This window comes from Symphalangus syndactylus, chromosome 23 (assembly GCF_028878055.3).
Source record: "Symphalangus syndactylus isolate Jambi chromosome 23, NHGRI_mSymSyn1-v2.1_pri, whole genome shotgun sequence".
Taxonomy (NCBI): domain Eukaryota; kingdom Metazoa; phylum Chordata; class Mammalia; order Primates; family Hylobatidae; genus Symphalangus; species Symphalangus syndactylus.
The window spans coordinates 45,681,494-45,702,604 of record NC_072445.2 but is presented as its reverse complement, the minus strand read 5'-3'; the positions used below and the strand labels follow the sequence as shown (position 1 = coordinate 45,702,604).

At 41.3% G+C, this 21,111-nt stretch overlaps 1 protein-coding gene and 1 pseudogene across 2 annotated transcripts in view; one reads left to right on the top strand and one right to left on the bottom strand.

Moving 5' to 3' along the window:
* The window catches only part of LOC129473601 (cytidine monophosphate-N-acetylneuraminic acid hydroxylase), an 87,814-nt gene extending 67,102 nt beyond the window's left edge, over positions 1-20,712 (bottom strand). Inside the window, exons 1-2 of one of the 2 annotated variants that reach the window (XM_063632716.1) lie at positions 20,572-20,712; positions 16,621-16,680 (exon numbers count right to left, since the gene is read on the bottom strand). In XM_063632716.1, coding sequence (XP_063488786.1) covers positions 16,621-16,631 — 11 coding nt within the window. In that variant the 5' untranslated portion in view covers positions 16,632-16,680; positions 20,572-20,712. Of the gene's footprint in view, positions 1-16,620; positions 16,972-20,571 lie in introns of those variants that run through there. The other variant, XM_063632715.1, reaches the window with a different exon arrangement.
* Positions 3,017-3,552, top strand: LOC129473167 (soluble calcium-activated nucleotidase 1-like; annotated as a pseudogene).
* Positions 20,713-21,111: the final 399 nt, after the last annotated feature.

Sequence of the window (21,111 nt, the reverse complement as noted above, 5' to 3'; positions counted from 1 at the left end):
CCCCTCACAAAGGCACACTTTACAAACTAATAGTAGAAAGTAATTTTCTCAATCTTATTAAGGGAACCTATGAAAAACCCAAAACTAACATTATACTCAATAGCAAAAGACTGGATACTTTTTCCCTAAAATCAAGAAGAAGATAAGGATATCTGCTCTCACCACCTCTATTCAACATTTTACTGAAGGTTCTAGACAGGAAAATTAGGCAAAATAAAGTCATCAAGTTGGAAAGGAAGAGTAAAGCTATTTGCAGACAACATGATCTTGTATATATAAAATCCTAAAACATTTACTAAAAAATTTCCAGAGCTAATAGACAAGTTAGGCAAAATGTCAGATACAAGATGAATATACAAAAATCAACTGCATTTCTACATGTTAGCAATGAACAATTCAAAAAAGAGATTAAGAAAAAAATTCATTCAGAATGTAATTAAAAACAATAAACACTTGGGAATAAGTATAACAAAAGAAGTACAGAACTTGTACACTGCAAACTACAGAATATTGTTAAAATTAAACATCTAAATAAAGAGGAAGATACTCCATGTTCATAGATTAGAAGGTTAGATGGCAATACTCCCCAGATTTTTCTACAGTTAATGCAATTCCTTTCTAAATCCCAGAAACTCATAAGCTGATCCAAAAATTCGTAAGAACACACAAAGGACTCAGATTAAAGTAATCTTGAACAAAGTTGGAGAACTCATACTTCTCCATTTCAAAACTTACAACAATATTACACTAATCAAGATAGTATAGTACTGGCATGAAGATAAACATAGAATTGAGAGTCCAGAAATAAGCTCGTGTGTGTGGTCAATTGATTTTCAAGAAAGTGTCAAGACCATTCAATGGGGTGAAGAATAATCCTGTATTCAACAAATGGTGCTGGGACAACTGAATAGCCACATGCAAAAGCATAAATTGTACCCCTACCCCACACCACATACAAAAATTAAGTCAAAATGAATCAGAGACCTAAATATAATAGCTAAAACTATAACACTTTTAGAGGAAAACTGTAGGGAGTGAGTTCAAGGATTTCTGGACTGATCGAAGAAAAGGATATGATGAGCTGGCAGCAACATGCACAAGCTTTAGTAGGGTGCTGTGTTAGCAAGTAAGCAGGAGGAATGAGTCCTTCACATCTTGAAACTATCCAGAGTCTTGGAGGGACCACCATTCAGAAGGGGAGGAGAGCAAGGAAACTTCTAGGAAAGGGGATAAGAGGCACAGCAGGGAGTCTCAGGGTCAGTGAACTCAAAGGACAACAGCAGCCTGGCATCTTTATAACACTGGGGCTTATCTTATCTATGGATAGTAAATATTGCCAATTTCATGGAGTATGCAGATCAGGCCCTAAATGGCTGTACATAATATCAAGTGTTGCTGAGGATGCAGAGAAACAGGAACCAACAAACACTGTTGTTGATAAACTTTTGAAAGATTTGGCAGATTCTCAACATGTTAGAGTTTCTGTTGATCCAGCAATTCTACTCCTCGGCCTCTACCCAAAGAACTGAAAGCATATGTCCACACACACACACACAAAAGCTGTATATAAATGTTCACTTTGCTTCTACTCACAGCAGCCCTAAAGTGCAAACAACCTAAATGTCTATCAATTAGTGGATAAATAAAATGTATACATCCATATAATGAAATACTATTTGGCAATAAAAAAGAATAAATTACTGATATATGCTACAACATAGATGCATCTCAAAAAATTCTGCTAAATGAAAGAAGTCAGACCCAAAGACCACATATTATATAATTCCATTTGTATGAGATGTCCAGAATAGGCAAATTCACAGAGACAGTAGATTAGTGGTTATCAGAGACAATGGTAGGGGTGTAGACAGAAAATGGAGACTGACTGATCAAGGGCACATGGTTTCTTCATGGGGTGATGGAAAAATTCTAAAATTAGATTGTGAAGATGGTTGCACAACTCCATAAATATACTAAAGACCATTGAATGGTACACTTAAATCAGGTGAATTTTATGGTATTTAAATCATATTATCGATAAAGCTATTTTAAAAAGAAAGAAAGCAAGCAGCATATGAGAGATTTCTGGGGTGCTTACAGGTAATATTACATTTTCTTTTTTTTTTTAACCTAGGTTAACTGGTGTTCATTTCCTAAGTGTTCTTCATTTATGGTTTTTGAGCTGTTCTGTATGTTATATTCCACAAATAAAAATAATGAGGAAACTGGTGATTCAAATATGCCTTTTCAAAGTATATTCACTCCTCACTTATTCTGATGTACAATTGTGAGTAAAGTTTGACCTCTCAAGAGAGAGCAGCCCACTCCTGCAACCAGCTATAATCAACTATAATCAAGCTATAATCTGCTATAATTAAGGAAGGTCCTACTGCAAACAGGTTTGGCTTTCAAGTCAGCCAAAGTGCCTCTATGGAGTGTCTTCCAGTGACAAGTTCTGGAAGTTTTGAGTTATATTTTAATAAGAGAAGTGCTTCCTGTACACTATGCATGAGTAATAATGATGATTGTAATAATTAGATTACACTTAAAGGGCAAAATACTAAAGAAAAAGTCATTGTAAATTTCATATTTTTCATTCTCTCATTCACTTTTTAAAACATCTTATTTGGAAATAATCATAGACTCACAGAAATTTGCAAAAATAGTCCAGAGTCCCCTGTACTCTTCAGTTAGCTTCCCCAATAGTGATCTCTTATGTAACTGTATTACTGTACTACATTATCAAAACCAGGAAATTGACATTGGTACAATACTGTTAACTAGAGCACAGACTTTATTCTCATGTCACCAGTTTTCACAGGCATCTATTTGTGTGTGTGTGTGTGTGTGTGTATACAGTTCTATGAAATTTTATTCTATGCTTTAATTTGTGTAGCCATCACTACTCTCACATAACTCAGGCCAGGCGAGCTTGCTAAGGGTGGAAGTCGGCCTCCCTGCTCCACTGGGCCCTGCCTGCCCCAGACCCAGCTGGTCCCGCCTGCCCTTCAGTCTAATGCCTGCCCAGCCCTCTGACCACCTGGAATGGAATGAGTCTGTGTGCTCCCTCCAGATAAGTGTGCAGGGCCTTCCTGTGCTGGCGTCCATGACCAAGGCCATGGACAATGACACTTAACCCCTGGTTGTCTTCCAGAGGACGCCAGGTAGGATTCAATACCCAGTCGCAGTCATTGCCGACCTGGACACAGGGTCAAGGGCCCAAGAGGAAAACACCTGGTTCAGTTACCTGAAAAGCGGATACCCAACCCTATGAGACAGCAGAGACAGGGTGGTGGTGAAATGAAACAAAGACCACTGCATCCTAGAGTCCCACCTGGCGGAAAGTGGAGAGGGGCGTGGAGCTCTCGGATCTGAACGTCTCTGGTGGGAAACTACTCTGTGGACCATGGGAGAGGGGTAACCTATCAGATGGAAGGCAGCAAGGCCGTGTCTCAGGTAATTCTCTCCGAAGGCGATGGGGCAGTGGAGAAGGGGTTCATGGCCAGCGTCTGTAGGGGGGCAGCCTGGGCAAGGAGGGGACATAGTGACTGAGAACGTGGAATGGGTGAGAGTGGCAGGCCACAAGGGCAGCGTGGACCACAAGAACTGGGTGTGCAGCTGCAATGCTGGGCCGCCACGGAAATCCGACCGCCAGGCTGCCTCACCCCTAGTCCGCCTGCTGGAGAGCACTGCAGCTCCGGTCCTGCCCCCAGCGGTGCAGCGAGGACTCCTGAGCGCCACCCAGGACTTCGGTTACATTTCCGTCAGCCACATGGGGGAGGTGGGCCCCATGCACGTTCAAGTTCATCCTTCAAGTTCATCCCCAACACCAACGACCACATCATTGTGGACCTCAAGTCCAAAGAGGACAGTGGCCAAATCGCCACCTGTATCATGGTCTTTCTCTCTTGATGGACTAGTCCTTCTGCCAGGCACCAAAATCCAAAGTATAAAATATGAAGGAACAAAATTTATTTAAATTTTTAAAATCAAAACATTAAGCAAGGCTGAGGGGTGGGCAGTTTTAAGCTACATTGGAACTCACATTTTATAAATGCCGAAGGACTGCACTTTTGTTTTGTTTTTGGAACAATGAGGTGTATGCTTGGTTTAGAGATCTCCAAAACAGGGAGTTCAGCCCCAGGCTGAGAAAAGGGGCAGAGGTTCAGGAACCTCGAGGTTGCCCTGGCCAGAACGTTTCTCTGTGCTGCCAGCTCATGGTAAAATTGATCACTGCAGGCATCTTCATAGGGGGTCTAGTTTTTGAATTAGTCATGTGCTTTTTTCCGTTTGACCTCCCTCCCTTTCTTCTCTTTACCTTTGTTCTTTTGTTTGATAAGTATTCCTGGAGCTCCTACTATGTGTGAAGCACTGCCCCACCCTGGAAATACAATGAGTATGAGGAGGATCTGCCTGCTAGGAACCCCCAGGCCACCCCCTTTTCTTCCTACTTTGTGAGCCTTGGACTTTATGTCCACCCTACCAGATCCTTGGAAAAGAAAATGTTTACATTGCAGGACACTGTAGGGCTATGGGCAAGGGTAGGCCCCTGCGGGGGGACACATTTACCCACACCTGCCACAGGAAAAAGCACAAGCCTATCTGTTTTTTCCTACACTTCAGATGAAACCATCTCCACCTCATATGGCCAATGACTCTCTGTTTTCTTTCTTTAGGAAACTTCTATGGCTGGGTAGCACTTTGAAGTTTTAATTATTAACCTATTTCAATAAAAGTGAATTCCTTTCTTAGAATCACTAAATCTTCTCCCACAACGCAAAACCCTGTAGTTAATAAATCCATTCCCAGTGGCAGAAGAGATCACAATGAAACAGTGACAACTGGTCAAGCAAGTTTACAAAAGTTTGAGTTCTTGGCCAGTGTATACTAAAGAAAACATTGCCTTTTTCTGAGGCCAAGTAGGAACGGGGCTTGGCTTCAGCCTATATCGACTAGAGCATTCTTTCATGCATCCCCACTCAACACAAACCCACACTACTACCTTGCTCAGACCATAATGTTTGAACCATGCCTTTTACTTAAATAATTCCAGAAACTGGCCTTAGGAGATAACCAAGGTTGTTGAGTGTCCCACATAGGTAAGGAATGCTGAGCCATTGATTTACACTGTTGTAGCCAGCCAGATCACCAGGTTGCCCATTATTGAAGACAGCCACTGTAACCAGATATGCTGACTGGCATACCCTACCCTTCACACTTGCCCAGCCCATCCTGCATACCCTACCCCTGAAGTCAATTCCCATGCTTTGCCTAACTTTTTTTTTAAGTCCTACTGGCTTCAGTCGGGGAATTCTCTCTCTCTTGTGCTGCCTCTCTTATGTCCAGGTATAAGCTCCAATAAAGCCTTGCCTGGGGAAACTCTTTCAGCCTCATGCCAATTTCTGTGCATTAACAGCCCAAGAACCCAAAGTTGGTACCATTTCTAGCAACTATTAGAAATTGTCATGCCTTTCAAGACTATTATGAACGACTTGAATTTTTTATTTCCAGACTCCAATGGGACCCTAGTTTCCAATAGGCCTACTGTTGATCCTTGACCCTGGGGCTCCTTTATTTTGGACATAGCTTGTGAATGAGACCTATCATTTCCCTGGAGTTTCTTTCCATGGCCTTTATTTCTCCTCTTTCCAATGGGAATTTTGCAACTCCTACTCCATGAAAATGTCACAATAACTTTGGCTTGTCATTTGGCCCGTGCTGTCTTTTCTGGACACTCCAAGGTAAAGGCAGAGTTGGGTTAGGCACACCCACAGCTGAAAAAAGATGTTTCCTTCAGTCACGGTGCTCCTCCCCCACAGAAGTTATCTCACCCCAACCCCCACAGGATACTGTAGGGCATGCAGTAGGCAGGAGGACCACAGACTCTGATTGTCCCCATGCTGGTCCCAGTGGACTCTGTGGGCTCTGGATGTGCCTGTGCTTGCCCTTCACAGATCTCTTCCCCTTTGAAACACAGCTGTGAGGAGGGAAGCCAGGAAGGACCCCTCTCACACAGTGGTGGTCTGTTTCTTCCATTACAGAATAAGTAGCAGAAAAAGTGAAAGCAGGTTCCTGAATGTGACACATTTCTCAAGAACTCAGATCTCACCAGGTATAGCCTGCAAGACCCAAGTCTGTTCTAACTTTGCCTGGCTGGGCTCTCTGATCCTCCTCCTCAATTATTGTCCACGATATTCAGGCTCTGTCATTTAAAAAATACAGAGAGATAAAATCAGGAAGGCTGCAGCATGTGGGATAGTCACTAAATCGAGACCTTTCTGATGTGTTAATATCAGCATCTGAGCCACAGCCCAGGTGCCTGGAAGTAGCATTTTCATACACTCAGTGGTTTTCAATACTTTAAGGCTAACCCTTTTTCTTTCCCTCTATATTCCCGACAGTCAGCATAATGATTGTGTTTGTTCCCTACTGGATCCATTTGTTTTATAAAGTGTCTGACAGGAATGTGAAGAACAAAATACATATAATTCTTGTGGGACGTGCTGGTGCACACCTGTAGTACCAGCTACAGCTTGGGTGGCTTAGGGAGGAGGATCATTTAAGCCCCAGATTTCAAAGTTACAGTGAACTGTGATTGCACCACTGCACTCCAGCCTGGCTGACAAAGCAAGACCCCCATCTCAAAAAAACAAACAAACAAAATGACATATAACTCTTCTATCACCACCAAGGAACTTCCTCAGTGAAGCTCCCAAGGACTACCCTTTACAGTCACATCCCCACAGTTCATATCCTCTGGCAATCACTGATTTGCCAGCTATCCTTATAATATTGTCATTTCAAGAATGGTATGTAGAAGGAATCTACATTACATTGCTTTTTTAAACCTTCCAAACCTTTTTTTTCTTTTTTTTTAAGCATTTCAGCCCCAAAGACCCTCCAGCTAGTTCTCTTTTTCCCTTCCTTTATAGCCAGGTATACTTCTTGTGGTTGTTGTTTCTGCACACCTAACAGCTTACTAGTTTTCTTCCTACATTTTCAGTCCTTTTTTGTTGGCTTTGTAGATGGAGCCTTCCTCTATCTGGTCATTCAATGTTGTAGCTCCTCAAGGCTCAGTTCTGTATCCTCTTCATTTGACACTTTTTCCCTAGAGAGCCTCCTCCATACTCTTGGCTTCAATTATCTCCTGAACAAAAATGACTCTCAAACACATATATGGGCAGACCTTGAGCCACTAAGTTGTATCTGTATAGCTAACTGCCTTTCATACATATCTATTTGGATGTCTTAAAGACACCTGAAACTTAGCATATCCAAAATTCAGCTCAGTGCATCTCAGTCATTCTCATCCTTCAAATGTCCTTCATGACAACTTGTTATCTTCAACAACTCCCTTTCTCTCTCTACCCTATAGCTAAGTCAAATCCATTAATCTTACCTCTTAAGTCTCTCTCACAACCATCTTCCTTGTCACCCTGATCTAAGCCATCGCCATGGCCCTCTGGGCCACTGCCATAGACCCCTAACTGGTCACCCTACATTCACTCTTTCTCTAATTTGTTCTTTCCACGATGATCAGAATAACATAGTTATTTAATTTTAAATTTTTGTGAGTATATAATTGTGGGGTATATGAGACGTTTTGATACAGGCACGCAATGCATAATAATGTCATGGAGAGTGAGGCAGAATAACATAAATTAAATGGAAATTTAAAATAATTCCACCCTACCAACCTTTTTTTTGACTTCAGTCTTCTGTCATTGTTCCTAGGAGAAACAGCAAAATTCCTAACATAGCCTAGGAGGTGAAGCATATATAATGACCCCTACGCACTTCCTCCAGCTCATTTTGTACTATGTTCTTCCTCCTAATGACATCTGGTCTTCTTTCATTTCCTCAATGTACAACCCTATACCCAGAATATTGTCTTTTGATCCCTTCTTCACAGATTTAACTCTCCTTATTGTTATGGGAAGTCAGGGACCCCAAAGGGAGGGACCGGCTGGAATGGTGTCAGAGGACCATAAATTGTGAAGATTTCATCTTAATATGGACATTTATCAGTTCCCAAAGAATACTTTTATAATTTCATATGCCTGTCTTTACTTTAAATCTCTTAATCCTGTTATCTTCATAAGCAGAGGATATATGTCACTTCAGGACCACTGTGATGATTGTGTTAACTGTACACATTGATTGTAAAACATGTGTTTGAACAATATGAAATCAGTGCACCTTGAAAAAGAACAGAATAATAGTGATTTTTATGGAACAAGGGAAGACAACCGTAACATCTGACTGCCTGCGGGGTCAGGCAAAAACAGCCATATTTTTCTTCTTGCAGAGAGCCTATAAACGGACATGCAAGTAGGAAAGATGTTGCTAAATTCTTTTCCTAGCAAGGAATATTAATATTAATACCCTGGGAAAATATTGCGTTCCTTGGGGGAGGTCTATAAACGACCGCTCTGGGACTGCCTGTCTTGTGCAGTTGAGATAAGGATTGAAATATGCCCTGGTCTCCTGCAGAACCCTCAGGCTTACTAGGGTTGGGAAAATTCCACCCTGGTAAATTTGTGGTCAGACTGGTTCTTTGCTCTCAAACCCTGTTTTCTGTTGTTTAAGATGTTTATCAAGACAAAAACGTATCAGGGGGTTCCAAGATGGTGGAACAGGAACAGCTCCAGTCTACAGCTCCAAGCGTGAGCGACACAGAAGACGGGTGATTTCTGAATTTCCAACTGAGGTACTGGGTTCATCTCACTGGGGCTCATCAGACAGTGGGGGCAGGACAGTGGGTGCAGCCCACCAAGTGTGAGCTGAAGCAGGGTGAGGCATCGCCTCACCCGGGAAGCACAAGGGGTCAGGGAATTCCCTTTCCTAGCCAATGGAAGGGGTGACAGATGGCACCTGGAAAATCGTGTCACCCCCACCCTAATACTGCGCTTTTCCAACGGTCTTAGCAAATGGCACACCAGGAGATTATATCCTGTGCCTGACTTGGAAGGTCCCACACCCATGGAGTCTTGCTCATTACTAGCACAGCAGTCTGAGATCGAACTGCAAGGTGGCAGCAAGGCTTGGGGAGGGGCACCCGCTATAGCTGAGGCTTGAGTAGATAAACAAAGGAGCCAGGAAGCTCGAACTGGGTAGAGCCCACCACAGCTCAAGGCCTGCCTGCCTCTATAGACTCCACCTCTGGGGGCAGGGCATAGCCGAACAAAAGGCAGCAGAAACCTCTGCAGACTTAAATGTCCCTGCCTGAGAGCTTTGAAGAGAATAGTGGTTGTCCCAGCATGGAGTTTGAGATCTGAGAATGGACAGACTGCCTCCTCAAGTGGGTCCCTGACCCCCGAGTAGCCTAACTGGCCGGCACCCCCCAGTAGGGGCAGACTGACACCTCACACTGCTGGGTACCCCTCTGAGACGAAGCTTCCAGAGGAATGATCAGGCAGTAACATTTGCTGTTCAGCAATATTCACTGTTTTGCAGCCTCTGCTGCTGACACCCAGGCAAACAGGGTCTGGAGTGGACCCACAGCAAACTCCAACAGACCTGCAGTTGAGGGTCCTGACTGCTAGAAGGAAAACTAACCAAAAGAAAGGACATCCACACCAAAACCCCATCTGTATGTCACCATCAAAGACCAAAAGTAGATAAAACCACAAAGATGGGGAAAAAACATAGCAGAAAAGCTGAAAATTCTAAAAATCAGAGCACCTCTCCCCCCCCAAAGGAATGCAGCTCCTCACCAGGAAAGGAACAAAGCTGGATGGAGAATGACTTTGACGAGTTGAGAGAAGTCATCTTCAGACGATAAAACTTCTCTGAGCTAAAGGAGGAAGTTCGAACCCGTCGCAAAGAAGCTAAAAACCTTGAAAAAGGATTAGACGAAAGGCTAACTAGGATAACCAGTGTAGAGAAGTCCTTAAATGACCTGAATGGAGCTGAAAACCATGGCACAAAAACTACATGACAAATGCACCAGCTTCAGTAGCCGATTCAATTAACTGGAAGAAAGGGTATCAGTGATGGAAGATCAAATGAATGAAATGAAGTGAGAAGAGAAGTTTAGAGAAAAAGAATAAAAAGAAATGAACAAAGCCTCCAAGAAATATGGGACTATGTGAAAAGACCAAATTTACGTCTGATTGGTGTACCTGAAAGTCACGGGAAGAATGGAACCAAGTTGGAAAACATTCTTCAGGATATTATCCAGGAAAACTTCCCCAATCTAGCAAGTTAGGCCAACATTCAAATTCAGGAAATACAGAGAATGCCACAAAGATACTCCTCGAGAAGAGCAACTCCAAGACACATAATTGTCAGATTCACCAAAGTTGAAATGAAGGAAAAAATGTTAAGGGCAGCCAGAGAGAAAGGTCGGGTTACCCACAAAGGGAAGCCCATCAGACTAACAGCTGATCTCTTGGCAGAAACTCTACAAGCCAGAAGAGAGTGGGGGCCCATATTCAACTTACTTAAAGAAAAGAAGTTTCAACACAGAATTTCATATCCAGCCAAACTAAGCTTCATAAGTGAAGGAGAAATAAAATCCTTTATAGACAAGCAAATGCTGAGAGATTCTGTCACCACCAGGCCTGCCCTAAAAGAGCTCCTGACGGAAGCACTAATCATGGAAAGGAACAACTGGTACCAGCCACTACAAAAACATGCCAAATGGTAAAGACCATCCATGCTAGGAAGAAACTGCATCAACTAACAAGCAAAATAACCAGCTAACATCATAATGACAAGATCACATTCACACATAACAATATTAACGTTAAATGTAAACGGGCTAAATCCTCCAATTAAAAGACACAGACTGTCAAATTGGATAAAGAATCAAGATCCATTAGTGTGCTGTATTCAGGAGACCCTTCTCACATGCAGAGACACACGTAGGCTCAAAATAAAGGGATGGAGGAAAATCTACCAAGCAAATGGAAAACATAAAAAGGCAGGGGTTGCAATCCTAGTCTCTGATAAAACAGGCTTTAAACCAACAAAGATCAAAAGAGACAAAGAAGGCCATTACATAATGGTAAAGAGATCAATTCAACAAGAAGAGCTAACTATCCTAAATATATATGCACCCAATACAGGAGCACCCAGATTCATAAAGCAAGTCCTTAGAGATCTACAAAGAGACTTAGACTCCCATACAATAATAATGGGAGAATTTAACACTTCACTGTCAACATTAGACAAACCAACAAGACAGAAAGTTAACAAGGATATCCAGGAATTGAACTCAGCTCTGCACCAAGCGGACCTAATAGAGATCTACAGAACTCTCCACCCCAAGTCAACAGAAAATACATTCTTCTCAGCACCACATCACACTTATTCCAAAATTGACCACATAGTTGGAAGTAAAGCACTCCTCAGCAAATGTAAAAGAACAGAAATTATAACAAACTGTCTCTCAGACCACAGTGTAATCAAACTAGAACTCAGGATTAAGAAACTCAGTCAAAACCACTCAACTACATGGAAACTGAACAACCTGCTCCTGAATGACTACTGGGTACATAACAAAATGAAGGCAGAAATAAAGATGTTCTTTGAAACCAATGAGAACAAAGACACAACATACCAGAATCTCTGGGACACATTTAAAGCAGTGTGTAGAGGGATGTTTATAGCACTAATGCCCACAAGAGAAAGCAGGAAAGATCTAAAATTGACACCCTAACATCATAATTAAAAGAACTAGAGAAGCAAGAACAAACACATTCAAAAGCTAGCAGAAGGCAAGAAATAACTAAGATCAGAGCAGAACTGAAGGAGATAGAGACACAAAAAACCCTTCAAAAAAATCAGTGAATCCAGGAACTGGTTTTTTTGAAAAGATCAATGAAATGCATAGACCGCTAGCAAGACTAATAAAGAAGAAAAGAGAGAAGAATCAAATAGACACAATAAAAAATGATAAAGGGGATATCACCACTGATCCCACAGAAATACAGATTACCATCAGATAATAATATAAACACCTCTACACAAATAAACTAGAAAATCTAGAAGAAATGGATAAATTCCTGGGCACATACACCCTCCCAAGAATAAACCAGGAAGAAGGTGAATCCCTGAATAGACCAATAACAGGCTCTGAAATTGAGGAAATAATTAATAGCCTACCAACCAAAAAAAAGTCCAGGACCAGATGGATTCACAGCTGAATTCTACCAGAGGTACAAAGAGGAGCTGGTACCATTCCTTCTGAAACTATTCCAATCAATAGAAAAAGAGGGAATCCTCCCTAACTCATTTTATGAGGCCAGCATCATCCTGATACCAAAGCCTGGCGGAGACACAACAAAGAATTTTAGACCAATATCCCTGATGAACATTAATGCAAAAATCCTCAATAAAATACTGGCAAACCAAATCCAGCAGCACATCAAAAAGCTTATCCATCATGATCATGTAGGCTTCATCCCTGGGATGCAAGGCTGGTTCAACATACACAAATCAATAAACGTAATCCAGCATATAAACAGAACCAAAGACAAAAACCACTTGATTATCTCAATAGATGCAGAAAAGGCCTTTGACAAAATTCAACATCCCTTCATACTAAAAACACTGAATAAATTAGGTATTGATGGGATGTATCTCAAAATAATAAGAGCTATTTATGACAAACGCACAGCCAATATCACACTGAATGGGCAAAAACTGGAAGCATTACCTTTGAAACCTGGCACAAGACAGGGATGCCCTCTCTTGCCACTCCTATTCAACATAGTGTTGGAAGTTCTGGCCAGGGCAATCAGGCAGGAGAAAGAAAGAAAGCGTATTCAATTAGGAAAAGAGGAAGTCGAATTGTCCCTGTTTGCAGATGACATGATTGTGTATTTAGAAAACCCCATCATCTCAGCCCAAAATCTCCTTAAGCTGATAAGCAACTTCAGCAAAGTCTCAGGATACAAAATCAATGTGCAAAAATCACAAGCATTCTTATACACCAATAACAGACAAACAGAGAGCCAAATCATGACTGAACTCCCATTCATAATTGCTTCAAAGAGAATAAAATACCTAGGAATCCAACTTACAAGAGATGTGAAGGACCTCTTCAAGGAGAACTACAAACCACTGCTCAATGAAATAAAAGAGGACACAAATGGAAGAACATTCCATGCTCATGGATAGGAAGTATCAATATCATGAAAATGGGCATAATGCCCAAGGTAATTTATAGATTCAATGCCATCCCCATCAAGCTACCAATGACTTTCTTCACAGAATTGGAAAAAACTACTTTAAAGTTCATATGGAACCAAAAAAGAGCCCGCATCACCAAGTCAATCCTAAGCCAAAAGAAAAAAGCTGGAGGCATCACGCTACCTGATTTCAAACTATACTACAAGGCTACAGTAATCAAAACAGCATGGTACTGGTACCAAAACAGAGATATAGACCAATGGAACAGAACAGAGTCCTCAGAAATAATACCACACATCTACAACCGTCTCATCTTTGACAAACCTGACAAAAACAAGAAATGGGGAAAGGATTCCCTATTTAATAAATAGTGCTGGGAAAACTGGCTAGCCATATGTAGAAAGCTGAAATTGGATCCCTTCCTTACACCTTATACAAAAATTAATTCAAGATGGATTAAAGATTTAAATGTTAGACCTAAAACCATAAAAACCCTAGAAGAAAACCTAGGCAATACCATTCAGGACATAGGCATGGGCAGGACTTCATGTCTAAAACACCAAAAGCAATGGCAACAAAAGCCAAAATTGACAAATGGGATCTAATTAAACTAAAGAGCTTCTGCACAGCAAAAGAAACTACCATCAGAGTGAACAGGCAACCTACAGAATGGGAGAAAATTTTTGCAATCTACTCATCTGACAAAGGGCTAATATCCAGAATCTACAAGGAACTCAAACAAATTTACAAGAAAAAAACAAACAACCCCATCAAAAAGTGGGCAAAGGATATGAACAGACACTTCTCAAAAGAAGACATTTATGCAGCCAAAAGACATATGAAAAAATGCTCATCATCACTGGCCATCAGAGAAATGCAAATCAAAACCACAATGAGATACCATCTCACACCAGTTAGAATGGTGATCATTAAAATATCAGGAAACAACAGGTGCTGGAGAGGATGTGGAGAAATAGGAACACTTTTACACTGTTGGTGGGAGTGTAAACTATTTCAACCATTGTGGAAGACAGTGTGGCAATTCCTCAAGGATCTAGAACTAGAAATACCATTTGACCCAGCCATCCCATTACTGGGTATATACACAAAGGATTATAAATCATGCTGCTATAAAGACACATGCACACGTATGTTTATTGCGGCACTACTCACAATAGCAAAGACTTGGAACCAACCCAAATGTCCATCAATGATAGACTGGATTAAGAAAATGTGGCACATATACATCATGGAATACTGTGCAGCCACAAAAAATGATGAGTTCACGTCCTTTGTAGGGACATAGATGAAGCTGGAAACCATCATTCTCAGCAAACTATGGCAAGGACAAAAAAATCAAACACCGCATGTTCTCACTCATAGGTGGGAATTGAACAATGAGAACGCTTGCACACGGGAAGGGGAATATCACACACCGGAGCCTGTTGTGGGGTGGGGGAAGGGGGAGGGAAAGCATTAGGAGATATACCTAATATAAATGACGAGTTAATGGGCACAGCACATCAACATGGCACATGTATACCTGTGTAGCAAACCTGCACGTTGTGCACATGTACCCTAGAACTTAAAGTATATAATAAAAAAAAGACAATACATGCAGTGCACTGCTGAACATAGACGCTTATCAGTGGTGCTGCTTTTGCCCTTTGCCCTGTCCCCTCAGAAGCATGTGATCTTTGTTGGACCCTTATCAGTGGTTCTGCTTTTTGCTCTTTGAAGCATGTGATCTTTGTACCTACTCTCTGTTCTTACAGCCCCTCCCCTTTTGAAAACCTTAATAAAAACTTGCTGGTCTGAGACTCAGGCAGGCATCACGGTCCTACCGATATGCGATGTCACCCCTGGTGGCCCAGCTGTAAAATTCCCCTCTTTGTACTGTTTCCCTTTATTTCTCAGCTGGCTGACACTTATGGAAAATAGAAAGAAACGACATTGAAATACTGGGGGCAGTTTCCCCCAATACCTTATACTTTAGGTCTCAGTTCAATCAGTAGCCCCACTGGGAATTCCCTGACTCCCCGTATAAGGTCAAATCCCACTGTGACACAGCCTCACAGCACTATGTCTTTTTCTTTCACATCACTTTTCAAACTGATAATTTCTGTCTTTTTTTTTTTTTTGAGACGGAGTCTCGCTCTGTCCCACAGGCTGGAGTGCAGTGGCGCGGTCTCAGCTCACTGCAACCTCTGCTTCCTGGGTTCACACCATTCTCCTGCCTCAGCCTCCTGAGTAGCTGGGACTACAGGTGCATGCCACCATGCCTGGCTAATGTTTTTTTTTGTTTTTTTTTTTTTTGTATTTTTAGTAGAGATGGGGTTTCACCGTGTTAGCCAGGATGGTCTCGATCTCCTGACCTCATGATCTGCCCGCCTTGGCCTCCCAAAGTGCTGGGATTACAGGCGTGAACCACCACACTCAGCCAATAATTTCACTTTTAATTATGAGGTTGGTTTATTAATATCTGTGTCCCCTAGAAAACTGTAAGCTATGCAAGGGAAGGAACCATGTTTGTGTTAGGTTTCCGTTGCACCCCCACAGCCTAGAGCACGTGAGGATTTCAACAAATATTTGTTGAGAGAATAAATCAACATTGAAACTAATGGCCCACAACAGTCATTCTTACAACCCTTTTTATAAACCTGAGATTTAAACATGTCACCACTCCTAAAATATCTTTAGAACAGCTTTATATTTACTTGAGAACTAGAACTTAGCAAAATGTTATAATAATATGTGTTAAATATACTACAGAAAGCACCCCCCCTTTATGACTAGGTAGTGGTCTAAATGTTTATTTTATACTGCACTTGATTTTTTCCCATAGAAACAAGTTGCAAATGGCAAGTAAGTTCTAACCAGTCCACAAAAATCTTACTTACCCCGTGAAGTAGTCAACATTGTATTGATTAGAGTTTTAAGACTAACTGCGCTTTTGATCCATGAATTCAGTGTACCATTTAGTCCAGAGCACCCCTCAAGTCCAAACCCTGGGTCTTCCATGCCCTTTCAGCCCCAATCCTTTAGTATCTCTCTGGATCCTAAAGCTTTCTGAGACCTAAGCAAAGCAGTAAGTAATGTCTTGATAGAAGGAAAGCTCCAAATACAAGATCTGCTAGCAGCCACAGAAAAAATAAGGGAAGTATACAGAAAAGGCACTGTTGCTGATAAGGGGGTTGGGTAAAGTGGACAGGGTTGCAGAGAGGGCTCAAGCAGATAGAATATCAAGGGTAAGCAGGGTGTGATACAAGCAAGTTCTATACCCAAGTAACTGAGTGAATTGTAAATCAGGTGTTCTGAAGATGGCAAATACTATATATTTGAAAATTGTTTTAACATCATAAATCCCTCCCCATTCCCCAGCAAGAACTCTCAATTCTTACACCTAGTTACAGAAGACGTGAAGACAAACCATCAAAAATAAATATACTAAATTCAGTAGAAAAACGATGCACACCATACCTTTGTTCCATTCCGAGTAGGCAGGGGCCAAACAGCACAAGAGCAGCTCCTCAGAGAAAGCTGAAATGGAGTGAGGTTGAAATCTTCTTTTAAATAATGTTTAAAACTTCTAGAAAGGCTGCAGCCTGAACAATTCAATTTGCTTGGTAACAAATTTAATCAGATTTTATTGTAGCCAGAAAACCTTTCCAAAAGTAATTACGAGAGCACAGCAGGCGAGAGCACAGCAGGCGAGTCAGACTTCTGGTGACGTGAACACTCAGCCTGCTGATATGAATTTCAGTTGTCTTCATATATCTGCCAACCTTTCTATTACCCTCCCAGCTCCACCCATAGAGCCTAGCAAAGTGCACTTCAGATAAACTCCGAATTCCCCACCAGCACAGGAGTATGAAGTATGCACTTTAGATAAACTCTGAATTCCCCACCAGCACAGGAGTATGAAGTGTGTGTGTGTATGTGTGTTCATACATATGTGTGTCTGAAAGCACGTGTATGTTTTTGCAGACACATGAATATAGTGTAAGAGGAGAAAATATTAAGGAGAACTTAATATATCACTCCCTAATTTGTTGTATCCTTCTGTAAGTCATCCTGTCACAAACACAGATTTTGGTTTTCTTTGTAATATAATAAGAATTGCTTTATTGTAAAAGAAAAGACCTCTGTATAATATTTCCCACTGGGGCGTACAGTTTAGGCCTGGCTTCTGTTCCTTCTCGATCCCTACCCCCTCCCCTGACTGTACTTCTGTCCTGTCCTCTCAACCCTGAGGGCTCAGACTAGCGGGAATTCAGAATCCAAGTCTAAATGTCTTGAGACATCTGTATGCCACTTGGTTTATTTTCCCCAGTTTGATAAATATCCTGTCTTGCCCAGTCACTGTTTCAGCTCTAGCAAGCAGGTGTTCTATGGTTCTTTAAACAAACACAATACAGTGAAGAACTAGCTGGCATTGTGCCTGCCCATGTATTTTCAAAAACTCACCTTAAGTCCTCCCTGCTTCATTAAAATCAATTCCTCCTTTTCCCACTGAGTGCTCTTTCTCCTGAATCCCTGGAGAATTCTATGCCTCAAAATTTGCACTTAAAAAAAAAAAAAAGACAGCAACACTAAATTCTCTTTTATGTTAGTCTTGTCTCTCCAACTAGATTATAAGTTTCCGAAGCACTGGCAATGTGACTTTGAACTTGTATGTACCACAACGTTTAAAATTCTGTGTAGGAAACAACTAAGCAATTCTCAGGAAACAGCAAGAGGACAGCTGTAACCACATCTTATTCTAGTTGGAGAAATGTCTGGTAGTAGGATAAAGGAAGAAAAGACTGCTATGTAAAGCAATTCTTTTAAGTAACACCTGCCCTCAAAAGTATTCTTTCCTCTCCAAATCAAGAAAGGTCTCTCCAATTCTTCCTTCCCTAGTTCTAGACGACATCACATGACATTTTTTAAAGTGAGGTATGACTTACATATAGTAATGTGCACTAATCGTGAATGTATAGCTCTATGACTTTTTTTACGCAGGTATACATTCATGTAACTACCTCCCGCATCAAGATATAGAACATTTCTAGGACTCCAGCTAACTCCTTCCCAGTCAACATCCACTCAGATGATAGCCACTCCTCTAATCTGTATCACCATAGACTAGTTATGCCTACTCTTACATTTTGTATAAATGGAATCATATGCTGTTTTGTATCTGGCCTCTTCTCCTACCATTATGATTGTGGGATTTATCCATATTGTAAACATATTTCATGTTATGTGCATATTTTATTGCTGGAGGTTGCATATTTATTGCATGTTAAATAAATTCTACATAAGCCTCACATAGGAAAAGAAAGCAGGAAACCATCAGAAGGAACTGAACCCTGAGATGCACAATTGCTTAGGGAACCCACAGGAGTTGCCAACGTTGAGAAGAATAGACCTCTGATTAGAAATAAAAGCCATCTCTTTTCTCTTATACAAGAAACATTAGACATATGGGAAAAATTAGCTGCCAGAAATAAGCTGAACAATCAGGGCAAAGATATCTTTCTGCAAGATAGATTTAGTAAAGAAAACAAGGAAGAATTTTCAGAAAAAGAAATTTAGTGCATCAAGGCATAAAAAGGGATTTCTCTGAAGGAGAGAACAGGTGTGGCAACATCTTTTTGACTTAAATATCAGATAGAAACAAAGAGGACTTTAGAATTCAGGTAAAGGGAGTTCTGTCTGAAAACAGGAAGATAAGAAAGGCAGAGAACAGAGGCCCTTTCTCCTTTTTGATTTCCAACTTTTAAGTTCAGGGATACATGTTCAGGATGTGCAGGTTTGTTACATAGGTAAACATGTGCCATGGCAGGTTGCTGCACAAACCATCCCATCACCTAGGTACTAAGTCCTGCTAGCATCCATTAGTGATTCCTCCTTTCAACAGGACAGAAGAGGAGCCTTGTTAGTAAGGTGGTAGGTAACAAATCCCTGGTAATGGGGCAGATGGAGGACTTTTTAAAACACATGAATGCTCTCTGGAGAGCTGTGATGCCACCCTTTTCACCACCTCAGACCTTCAGCAAAGTGTGTCCACACAAGGTGAATGGAATGAAAGAATGTCCTTTGGGGAACACAAAGGGAAAAGATGTGTTCCATGTCTGCACCAGGACAGGCTATAAGAACAGACCCTAAGGGGAGGTACAATTAGGAAATCGAGGACAAAGAAAATTGGACCTAGGTGGGGACTAAGTACAAAACCTCTTGGAATTGAAAAGAAAAAAAAAAAAACAGGAGTTAGGGGAGGCATTAAATTTCCCATCAAGAATGGGATGAAGAGCCAGACATTTTATTTAAATCTCAAAGGGAGGGGTAATTTTCAGGAAGGTGTCACATAAATGAAAAGGCGTAATGAGAGAACAAAAGGATTTTTCCAATAAAATCATGGGCGTCAAAACAAAACAAAAAAACAGTGGAGACCTTAAGTAGCAGAATCATATGCCAAAAACCAAACCTGGCATCTGTGAAACAGAGAACCAATTTAAGGAATCTCCTAAAAAACAGGGAAGTTATGAAAGAAAATTAAGAAACAGGAAGAATAATATATGATAACTTCTATGCAACAGAAATTCCAGAAAACAAATGAAGGAATGATCAAGAATAAGTTAACGTTTTTCTCAATAGAAGAAAATCTAGATTTCATATTTAAAGAATCTAAGGATTGTTGGGCAGGAATACTGAAAAAAGCCGTATTACAAATAATCTGATGAAATTTATAAATGACAGAAAAGAATCCTACAAGAAATCCTACAAACTTCCAGACCACTCCCCCACCCTCCTCACACTCACTTCTCCCAACAAAAGATACTCCAACCCCTTCACCAAAATCAGGTGTCCACCAAGGGCAAAGAAACCAGTGGACATTGCCCTCTCATTTGGAAATGAAGTGCCAGGAGATCCAGTGGGGTGATGTTTACAGAATTCCGAGGGAGAATTCTGCAGCCAAATGGTGATTCAAGTGTGGCTGTAAAATAAAGGACTTTTCAGACTTGTAAGGACTCTGAACACACAATTTCCAACTGTGGTCTCAGAAATCAGTTCCACAGTATACTGGTCCTCTCAGCCTCAGAGTCTTTGGTGAATCTCCAGGTAACAGAGAGTTTCATCTCCCAAAGAGGCCCTCCAGTCTTCTCTGGTAAAGGTTTTAGATACTCTCGCCCACAGAGCACCTTTTTTCTAGACCTTGAAACAGTGTCCTAATAGGAATCTACCTGAGATGATGACCTCTTCTAGCAATTATCCTCATTTTATTCATCTGCCAAGTTTCTTTGTTTTCCTTATTCCTCCTCTCCACTTCTTAACTTTATTCCTCTATGACAGTCCAGCTCCTCACCAATCCACTGGAACTGCTGTCACGAAGGCCACCAGCGACCTCCACAGAGTGAATCCCAAAAAGCCGTTGTCAGCCCTTACCTTATTGGTGCTCCTTATCACACTCAGGACTGTGGCTACCTCGTTCTTAAAGCTTTCAGCTTCCCAGAAATCTGAGCTTCATTTTCTCCTGTGTCTCCAGAGCTCTTTTTGCTTTGTCTTGTTTTGTTTTTTTTTTGTTTTCCCTTCTATTCTGCCTGACCTTAGCTATTACTGTTTTTCAGGTGTCCTTGACTCACCATTCTTCTCTTATTACAGAGACTATTGTCTGTCTTACTCATTTGTTTCCAAAACCTCCTCGAGTAAAAAGAGGAATTTGCTGGAAGGGTCTGGGGAGATCTCGAAAAACCCAGCATAGAAACCTTAGCCCATCTGGCCTCATGCAAAGCCGGCGTCTCGGGCTCTAATGTTAGCACTAGAGAAAAACACGTATCTTCCTTCTCTTCCTGTGTCTCCATGGTGTGGGAGAGGAGGGAAGAAGAACTAACCTGAATAGCCAGCCACAGGCATTCACAGGGTCAAGTGCATGGTGGGCAGGGCCACTGAGCTGAATAGAATCTTCTATTTCTGTGTTCCACCCAG